General features: G+C 34.0%; 1 protein-coding gene across 1 annotated transcript in view; it reads left to right on the top strand.

Annotated features, from left to right (window-relative positions):
- The first annotated feature begins 2,456 nt into the window (after positions 1-2,456).
- The window catches only part of LOC106668661 (J domain-containing protein), a 28,936-nt gene continuing 20,358 nt past the window's right edge, over positions 2,457-11,034 (top strand). Inside the window, exon 1 of the mRNA XM_014397617.2 lies at positions 2,457-2,657. Coding sequence (XP_014253103.1) covers positions 2,574-2,657 — 84 coding nt within the window. The 5' untranslated portion in view covers positions 2,457-2,573. The remainder of the gene's footprint in view (positions 2,658-11,034) is intronic.

Below are 11,034 nucleotides of genomic sequence, written 5' to 3'. Positions count from 1 at the left end.
GTAAAGGTCCCGGGTTCGAATCCAGCGGCCCTGCATTCGAACCCGACATACTGGCTTTTTTTCAAAAACAGCGGCACCCTGAGGGTTTTTATTTTAACCTCTGCTGTTGCGCACTTGAAAAGCAGAAAGCATCTCAAGTAGTATGCTTAAATAAGTATCACTTAAAAGTGTTCTTCAAAGAAAGAACCTGTCAGAAACGACTCATCGTGTGATCTTTATATGTTAACACACCAAGGAGCAAGTGCATATGGAAAAGGTAATTAATTGTCAATTATTTTTTGATTTTCATAATAGTTAAATTCTGAATAAAAAATAAGGTAAAAATATTTTATTACACAGCAAACTTTACATATAAATTTGCAACAGCGAAAATAGATTAACTTTGACAGAAGACCAACCATTGAAGATAGTGAAATGAAAAAACACATCTAACAGAGAAAATTAGGGGTAATAGGTTGTCCAGGTCCAATATAAAATCCCATACAAAACATCCAACATAAAATGAGATCAAGCTAAAGCTCATAAGTCATAACGTTTAAGTCTTTATGTCTTAACATAGATAAAGTTTCATGTTACAATAGCCTTAATAACAATTTGGATTAATTCCTTCACCTCAGACCATGGACGACTTAAGCAATTGCGAAATTCTTGTGCTTTACATTTCCATACTAAAAGAATCTCTAGTTCATCTCCCCAATAGAGAAATCATGTCTAGTCTTTTTGGTACTAATGTACTTATTATTTACTGTAACTAATAGTTCTTAACTTTTTAACTTTTTTGTCTTCTGATGTGACAATGATGCCATACAGCTAATTGCAGTGACTCCTGAAAATAAAACCCGAGGAAAATGGAGCCAGATCTACCAGTGATTATCTTCCCTGCGATGGTCTGTCAGATACCATTTTGACATCGGCTAACTTCAAAGAGGTCGTTAGGGTAATAAACACAGCATGAGACTGACTTCTATTTATGCGTATGTCGCCTGTATCATTGCATACAGTGAGCATGTAAGCTCTCTCTCTCACTCTCTCACTCTCTCTCACTCTCACTCACTCTCTCTCTCTCTCTCTCTCTCTCTCTCTCCTCTCTCTCTCTCTNCTCTCTCTCTCTCTCTCTCTCTCTCTCTCTCTCTCTCTCTCTCTCTCTCTCTCTCTCTCTCTGCTTATAACCTTGAACCAACCTTTAAATATTATGCAATGCTGAAACGCGTCTGAAGTACCAAAACGGAAAGGTTAGGCATATCATGATGATCAACAACGACCAAACTCCAGGTTCATCACACCTTAGACATCAAGGAGAAAAAACAATGACGCCAATGATGTCACTAATTATCACCTATTAATTAGTAAAAAAAAATATGATGAACTTTTACACCTACGGCTATGAATGTCTTAAGCTCTTTTGAATTTTTGACAGGTTACATTTTCATTCTGAAAATATCGTTAGTGCGTACTGTAAAGGACTTTTATTTTCTCTCATATTTCACATTTTCCCACGGGTGCTGTGGTGGTGTAATTTTATTTACATGTGGGCCAAGATAACTTATCAGACATTATATGTCCTGTGGCAGAAAGGTCCTTTGTTATTAAAAGATCCTTTTTTACGTCACATTATTTTATATTCCTCACTTTGAGTTTATTTTTCTACTTTCTGATATGTTAAGGACTCCAAATATTAAAGGGTCTTGAAAGGATTTTTTTATCATTGAGATTGTCTGTGGTCAGTATGGCAAGGAAAATAATAAAGCATCGTGAGATATCCTGCGGAGTGATTGACATTTAGTGTGATCGTTTCTGATTTTCGGTCTGCCTATCATCCTGTGAATTGAGACATTTCGCCACCTTCAGAGGTTGGTCAGGGTTATAAACAGGGAGAGGCAGGTCACCGAATCTTCTTTTTATGCAAAAGTAACCTGTTTCAATGCAAACTTATTGATTAAATTGATTATCCAAATTATATTGAATACGTTACACGTTTTAATTTGATAAAATAATAGAAGATATTCTTGAACCTCTGATTTTGGATGTCTCAACCACGTGTTGATTTCTTTCCTTACTGAAAGGAACATTATTGCTTAGTGTACAGGCTATTATTATATATTACAAAAAAAATTTTTTCTTTTAGTTTGCATGTATGTTGCAATTGTGGCGTAATTCTATTTTCTAAATGTACAAATCTCTTTTGTTATTTTTTTATTAAACTCTAGTCCCGATTATTCTTTACGTTTAGCTGAAGTTTCTTTAGCTTTGGTAAGTCAACAATGCCATATTTATAATAGCAGTGTCCCCCTAAGACGATAAACCCCCAAGGACCGAGAAGGCGGCCCCTCATCGCGGAACTCCGTTTGGGTCAAAGGTTCACCGTTTTTTTACTATCACGCGATCTGATAAAATGGCAAACTCATTCTCACCGATTAGCTGAACGTCCCGGAGATCCAGGGAGGAGGGGCCGCCGAGTCGGGAGCAGATCGTTGTTTTAGTTGGACGGCCAACTCCCAGAGTGCTCGCCAGCAAACCCGTCCTGGAAGACCCCAAGAACGACTCAGTCCTGAGATAGACGCAGACTGTTAGACATGACTTCCGTCGACGATATTCTCAACTTTAAAAAAGACGAGGAGACCCTCTACGCCATCCTGGGATGCGACGAGTCTTCGTCCGTAAGTCTTTCGACAAAAAAAAATTATTTTGCACGATTTTTTTTAAATAATAAAAAAACAGATACAAGTCCCAAACAACTTTGTCCATTTTTTTTTTTTTTTGCGAAGTATTATTATTATTATATTTTTCTATTCTCAAGACTGTTTAAAATTAAATAGGAAAAGTGGTTTCTGTTTGTAAATATAGGCGAGTATCATGTATGCCATCTTGTGATCAACTCGCATAAACACAAAATTTAGCAATTTTATGTATTTTTCCCATAAACTAACTTTCCGTAACAATCTAAAAGTAACAAAATCATAAAAAATAAGTAACTTTTTCTTAATTTCAAAATTTACTTGATTCCTCCCGCCAACCAAAAAAAAAGGGAAAACCCAAAATTTTTTAAAAATTATTGTCAAGCACGAAAGACTAAAGATTACAATAATAGATCCATGAAAAAGCACATTTTTAAGTAGTTTGTATTTTTCTTTTTTTTAACGAAAGTTGGGGAATCCCAGCAAGCACACATAGCAAGAGTAGCTTTAAGGTATTGTAATTTAATTATAATTATTCAAAAGTTGCTATTAATCCTGGAAGAACATGGTTTACTGCCTTTGCCGGAATTCCCCCAACTTGCGTGCTTCAGTGCTTTAAAAGTTATGTCACTGATATGTTTTTTAAACAAATATTTATCAACCAATTCTTTTTACAATATGAAATAGTTAGTAGCATTTTGACTTTTAAACTTCGAAAATTTAAAAAAAGAGACGATTTGATTTAACTACACACAAATTTTTAATAACCCAGTTTAAAAATAGATATCTATTTTATTATTATCATTTTTAACCAGGGTTATCAAAATTTTTTTGTAGTAAAATCAAATCCTAATACTTTAAAAATCAGAAAAAATTGAGTTCTAAACAAAAAAATTTTTTTTTAAATTTTCAAAATGTAAAAGTCAAAATGCTACTAACAATTTCATATTGTAAGAAGTATTTGTTGATAAGTATTTTTTTTCACTGACTCAACTTTTAAAGCACTTAAGAACGCAAGTTGGGGGAATTCCGGCAATGGCAGTAAGTCATTTTCTTCCAGGATTAATAGCAACTTTTGAATATTTATAATTAAATTACAATACCTTAAACCTTTATAATTTTTTTAACATTATAATATATTTTCTAACTTCGTTAAAAAAAAAAGAGCTGGTTTATACGTAATTAAACTCCCATTTTTTAAATTTACTGTTGCAATATTTCTTGAGAAAAGCTAGAGCAAATAAATAATATTTCATGATTTAAAAGAAAAACATATTCACTGGAAATTGGTATTAACGATTGAAAATTATTTGTTTAGAAAAATATATCATGGACTTAACTTTTTAAGTAAGCATGTGCGGGGAATTCAGGCATAGGTGGTAAGCTTTATTCATTCCGGATTGTTACTAACTTTTAAATATTTATAATTAAATTATGATACCATAAGGCTCGATAAAGGGTAAATTGTATTTTTGAACAATATAACATATTTTTTACACTACCTTGAAAAAAAATTGAACCTAGTTCTCACAACAAAAATCCCATTTTTGAATTTCCAATATGTTGCAATATTTTTTTAAATAAAAACCTAACAAAAAATATAATAATCCAGTTTAATATAAAACCGTATTCAGTGGAAATTGACAGTATTGATTGAAAAGTATTTGTTTAGAAAAATATATCATGGACTTAACTTTTCAAGTACGTACGAAATTTTGGGAATTATATCAAGACCAAGTAATAAAATGCCCTGTAAGACTCATTCATCCAGGATCAAATATGAACAGTCCAGTTAAATAATTGTACTCAAATAATCAAATAAGCATACCTATCCAAAAGCTAATTAATAATTATAATTACTTATAAATAATTAAAGTAGGTAAAAGCTAAATAATATTGTCCACAAAATAATACTATTTTTTTAGTTCTTTTTTTTTGGGGGGGGGTTCATTTTTTTAATGAGTTCTCACATAAATAAACATCTTCTCGTTTAATTTATCGATAATCTAGAACTTAATAGTATTTTTTATTATTAATTAGTATTTCAATTAATTATTCATTTTTTCTAAGTTCTTGGTTGAGATGAAAAAGTTGGTTTCACGAGCGGGATTAGAACCCGAAGGTCGTGGGTTCGAATCCCGCTCGTGACACTAACTTTTTCATCTCGACTAAGACTAGATAATTAATACGGTCAATGACCACTAAACATTCATGGATTAATTAATTATTATATATTCATTCTGTGGACTATCAAGGGTACTGCACATAATTTAATTAGAAATACGGCTTAAAAATTGATATATTTTTGTCTTTGCTTTTGCTAATTTGCGATGCGAAGAGTAATCGTAGAATTAAGCTTTGACTTGATTCTGATATGTGGCTGTTCGTTAAATTTCGACATATCGAACTTTTACTGTGTCAAATTGATACTGGAAAGTGGAAACTCGTTACCTGTGTCTGTGCGCACGCACGCGTGCTAAAGTTTGAGCTTGCGCTTTGCAGACGCTTAAGAATTTATGCACGGGATTGACGTTAAAAAAACGAATTCGAGATAAATGCGAAAGATTTTTCATTTCTACTGCTCAGTTTATCGAAAAGTACCCCGCAGAACCGAAGATAAGAAAAGGTTCTGACATTTATATTATTCCGCTGTTTAGGAGGAATTTCCACTCCACGAGGTTACTTGTTACTCTCACCAATCAAAAATTCACGCTGAGTTAATTAAAGCCGTCGTAGTCACCCATTCTCCTGTGGATTAGAATATAGTTAGATATATTCAATTAGGGTGATGATTTTGTATCTCTTCGCATCCCTCAGGAGAGGTCTTGGATCTGAAAAGGGCCTTAAGTGGCTTGTCTTTTATCTTGCCTACTTCAAACTCTGCCTCATCATGTTTATCTTAATTACGGACGAGCCCTTCAAAGCGCCCGAGGGGAGTGGCTGCCCTTTGAAAATGTTCACCAACTCCTGTGATCTGTTTGAATATCCAATGAATGCCTTTGAACACTCTGGCCTACATTAATTTCAATAAGTTCGTTGTTAAAACAAAATAACACTTTCGGCCTATTCGCAAACTTTGGGACTTGCCTTTTGTTACTTACCGAAATATTGTTAGTGTTGACGAAAAAATTGAGAAAAGTCTCATATCCTAGTCTACCAATTCTGTTTTTGCCCAATATTTCACCATCTTCAGTATGTTTCTATATTCTTAGTTATGCATTTTTTCGTTTGGTGTAATAACTTGTAACTAGATCATCCCAGTCTCCCAATTCTAGTTTGGTCGATCAGTCCTGTTTTAGTATTTTACTATTGCCCGTGTATTTTTTCTTATGTTCTACATTTCTAAGTTCTATGTTTAAATAAACTGTAGCTTTTGGTGGTTTTACTTATGTGCTTTGATATCCCACCATATACTGTGGTTGGTCGCATTTATTTATGTTAAGAATTATTTCATCTTCATCATCTTATTTCATCACTGTACTCCTTTGTGCCGATAACATTACTAACATTTTTCGGGGATTCGCTATCTTCAGTTACTGGTCTTTGTGCTTATTACTTATCTGATTTTATATTGGTCGTTTTATATGCCATGGCGATAGAGTTGCGGGTTTTTTCTGTTATAAAATGTCTATTATATTTTATACATTGTTTTTGGTATTTTCAGTAGCTCACCAGTGTGACTAGTCAATCGACCAAGTTACTTCTTTCAATCAATTATTCCTTTTATGTAAGGTCTTGGTTGAGATAAAAAAGTCAGTGTCACGAGCGGGATTCGAACGCACGACCTTCGGCTAAATACGCCGCTGCTCTACCACTTGAGCTATCGTGACTTCGATCCGCTCGGAAACCAACTCTCCGTCTCAACCTACAACCGTTCGAATATAACTATAATTTTGTAACTGTAGCTGTAACTTGTGGCTTGATCATTTCTTATCATCCTGGCATATCAATTAAGTTTTTTATGTGTTTCTTAATCTTCAGTAGTTGGTATATATTATTTTGTCCTTTATTACGTTCAGTATTTCAATGATTTATTCCTTGATGATTCTTAATAATCCTGGTTTTTCGGTCGCCGTTGAATAGCGCCATTAGAGTTCGCCATCATTAGTTGGTCAATGGGTTATCACGTATCTGAGTCCTTATGCTGTGTCGTTATTTTACCATTTTCAGCAGGGGGCCGAGTGGTTAAAGCATCCGATCCAACGCTGACAGTTTTAGATTCCAGTGAAACATTACTTTTATTTGGGAATAATTTGAAAAAAGGTATTGTAAAATGGTTCTGAACCCTAGACCCTACCCACATCGGGTAGTTGGACGTTAAGCCAATCTGTTTGACAAAAACTTACCATCGTCAGTAGTTGACTTTCTTAAAATTAATATACGTTCAGATAAACTTTCTTATAATTGGTACTTATGTGTTGTGTTTCAAGTCATTTTGGTCTTTCTATCCTCGCTATTGGATATCGTTCTTTATTTCAGTAGTTGGTATATGTCCTTATGTTCTGTATTCTTATGCCCAGTGTTTTAACTGCTGCTTCATCGTTCCTTGATATCTTGGTAAGTCAATTGTGGTTTTGTCTGTTTTAATGTATCAGTATTTCACCGTTCAATTCAATTTGTCTGTTAACTTATTTTATGTCATCATTTTTTTCTTCCGTGCTTAAATAACATTAATAAATTTATGGTCTCATAGCTCCTTACCAGCCAATTCTAATAATGTCAGACGCATTTCCATATTTCATCACATATAATTGTTGAACTGTGCATTTATCTCTTGTCTAATATCTTATGTTTTTATGTTTGATAATCCTCTATTCAGTGTTTTAACGGCTTTATCGCTCTTTGTCATCTTTGTCTGCATTTCTAGTTCTGCTGTTACATATTTCCGGAAGTTCAACTTCTTCAAAAGTTGGACTGTGCGTTTATCACTTCATACTTTTCTATGTGTTTATTTTTGTGATTAGTAAGTTTGATAGTTGTGATTAGTAAAGTTAGTATTAAGTTTGTTTCTGTGTATTCCTATGTTCAATGTTTCAAATACTTAGTATAGTCTATCCGTTCTCATTTTGTACGTCATACCCTTTTCGTTATTTCGCGATGTTCTTCTTCCTTTTTCTTTTCCGTTCGGCTAAAAATAAGGAATAAACTTTTCCATGTTGTTTTAAACAATAATTCAGTTTTTATAACGAATGCAGAAATAGCTAGAAGGACACGGTACGCATAAAGATTTTCACGTGCCGTAAAACTTAGTTTATTCTACCTGTACAGACACGCAAACACACGTTTTCCGCCTCCAACTCCCTTTTGCAAACATCTGTAAATCTTGTTAGCCGGCTAAATCTGGGATGGGAAAAAATCGCCAGGTGAAAAAATAAATATGAAAGCCGGACGGGCCGAGGGTGAAAACGCTGCTCGTTGGTGATGGTTATTTGTCAAAGAAAATCTATAGTAAATGCTTTGTTTGGTACACTGATTTTAAAATTTGGAACCTAGTCTATCAAAGTAAATCAACAAATTTACCTAAAAAACGTTTTTCAAAAAATTCTTCCTGTTAAGTGTTTTCTTTATATTATTGTTCGGTTGTGTCATGACTCATACTTCAGGCCTACAGACGCATCATTATGATGTATACCACCACAGGTCTTCGATCATCAAGGATCAAATCCAGGCCATTTTTTACCTTTTAGCACTGCTGTATTCCTTATTTCGTCTCGATTTTTATTTCTTTTGTTATTGTGTCTTTTATTATTTTTTGAATAATATTTGGTATCACAGGGTGTTCCATTGTTTGATGAATCAAATGTGCTTTGTCTTTAGCCTGTGCATATTACTATTATGCTTTGTTTTTTGGATTTTTTTCTGCCGGTCACAACACTGACACTATAACCAGCACTGCACCCAGAGGACATATGTTAAGAAAAACCGTAGATAGTTGTGATTAGTACAATTAATAAATTAAGTTTTGACAGCTTGTCTGAGGACTTTTGATTAGAAGGATTGGATATGCTGGATATTGGATGGCTTGGGGGAACCTCATAATTCCACTCCGCGTGTCCAAAATGATCGCAGTAAGGTCTTGTTCAGAGAAGGAAAAATCCTATCAAAACAGATGTCGATCCTAAAGGTATTTGTCGTTTTCAAGATTTTGTACCTTAAGCCTCAACCCTCACCAAAATTGGCAAAAACACTGCTACAATTGGAGAGGGCAAAACTCAGAGGAGTGGTGGGACTACTAACCGGTCACTGGTATCTGAGAAAACATCTACACAACATGGGTATATACAGCGATGACCCCATTTGCAGATTATGTAATGAGGAGGAGGAAACAGCCACTCATATCATCTTCGAATGCGAAGCAACAGCTCAATGGAGGTTTAATCTAACGTACGAAAAAGACACAGGGAACCAAATTGCAGTAATAACAGACAATGACCTGATACTTCTGAGAAGAAGGATTGAGTCTATTGACTAAACTAGGGAACTTGGAAGGTACAATATGCCAGAAGGCTGCAGTGCCTGGGGAATACAAGCCCCGCTTCCCAGCATCCCTTCCACCATACCATACCTTAAGCGTGTGGAGGTTCCACGTCAATCTGATATCTAGGTATAGTTCAGTGGAAGTCGGTAACTTCTCGTTGGTAATGTATAGTCTGTTTCATCAATATATATTTTTCGCACTCCATTGTTTGCACTAGTTTATGATAAACTCAAAATGTTTTGGATGTTAGAGGTTGCTTGGTTAGAAGACAGAATTTCGCCGTTATCCTCATTAGTGGTAATAATAGTCTTGGGATATATAGAAAAATCAGCGGTATAAATGGCACATAGTTTGGAACCAGGATTGCTCCTTCTGGGACCCTGTATGGCTCTGATCTTGTGAGTACTCGTTGCTCCACCTCGCTTTGAAACAGTCGTCAGTTATATAGTTATATAGGGTTCTAAGATAACGTAATCGGGTATTAATTACGTTAAACATGTCAAGACTTAAATTTATTGTTTGATGTTTATGAAATCCTTAGCATTGGAAAAGAGTAGTTCTTTATCATCATTTTTAGACTGATTTCGTTTATTCCAAGTACTACCACGTTTATGCTCTTAGTTCACAAGTACTCGGACCTTTTAACATCTTTTAGGGTTTGAAGGTCATGGATGTAGGACAGAAACACGTACTGGGATGCTGTTACTCAACATTTTTACTACGCAACTTTTTTTTTATTCGGTGCATTCCTAAGAAAGATGATTTCTGAAATGGTAGCATGATGTTTTCACAGAGACTTATGTAAAATAAATTGCTTTAAAAACGTTGATGGGTGAATCCATGAGAAATGGAAACACCCTGATTAAAAACTCGCATTAAATTTATAATGACGTTATATCCAACCCGTTTCAGATTAAATCACTATAGGCATATTTTGACCTAAATATTTATAGATAGTTAATAAAATATACAGTAAAAATTTCATTAAAATAACACTTTAACGCACTATGAAAAACATCAACTCATTAAATTGAACCTCACTTCTCGGAATCAGTGTTGCCCACAGTGTTGCGCAAACATATGATGGAGGGAAAAACGAGGGATATACAAATATACAAAATACTATTGTTTTCATCTGTAATTTCAAGATCCATTTGACTTCGTAACATATGTATTTACTCTTGTCTCATTATCAACCATTACAACTTTGAAATCAAAATTTACTAATGGTTTTATTATCGACAACCAGTTTAGGGAATGTTTTATCTAGTAAACCATCTTATAATATTTTTTATTCGGCCTTTCTTAATTTGTTAACTCTGATTTTTATTAGGAACAATTTTCAGTTAGGTCAGTTCGAAGCTGGCGTTGATGTTTATTAATTTATAATACATATCTTATTTTCCCTTTTATCATCGACAGTTGTTTTATGATGGATTATTTTTCTTGTGGATTGGTCTCAAATTTGAACAATTTTCACCAGCTTCAAACGTTTCAAAATAAACTATTCAGAATTTCGGAATTCAGTTCAGATTCAGAATCTACAGCACTTTCATGGCCGTTGTGATTGCGTCGTTCCTTTGAAAATTAGGACATTAAGTATAACTCAAGCATGTACCATTAACCAATTCATGAACGATTGAATAATCTTTTAAATCAGGGAAAATAAAATTAATGGTCGTATTGGTTTTTAATAATGTTTTTAATTTTATTCCACACCTCACTTTGCAATTTTAGCGTTTATAACTGTGATGTCGTTATATAAAATTGTATTTTTTTAGGTGAATTGTTTTATTTTTATCGTTATTCTTTTTTTCCTCTTATAATACAATGATTGTGCAGTTCCTTGGCGGCCAATCGAGAAAATTAAGAGATTCGTCC

Source organism: Cimex lectularius, unplaced genomic scaffold, assembly GCF_000648675.2.
Source record: "Cimex lectularius strain Harlan isolate CLEC.00 unplaced genomic scaffold, Clec_2.1 scaffold111, whole genome shotgun sequence".
In the NCBI taxonomy this organism is placed as follows: domain Eukaryota; kingdom Metazoa; phylum Arthropoda; class Insecta; order Hemiptera; family Cimicidae; genus Cimex; species Cimex lectularius.
Note: the sequence above shows the minus strand (reverse complement) of the source record. Positions and strands in the feature narration are given on the sequence as shown.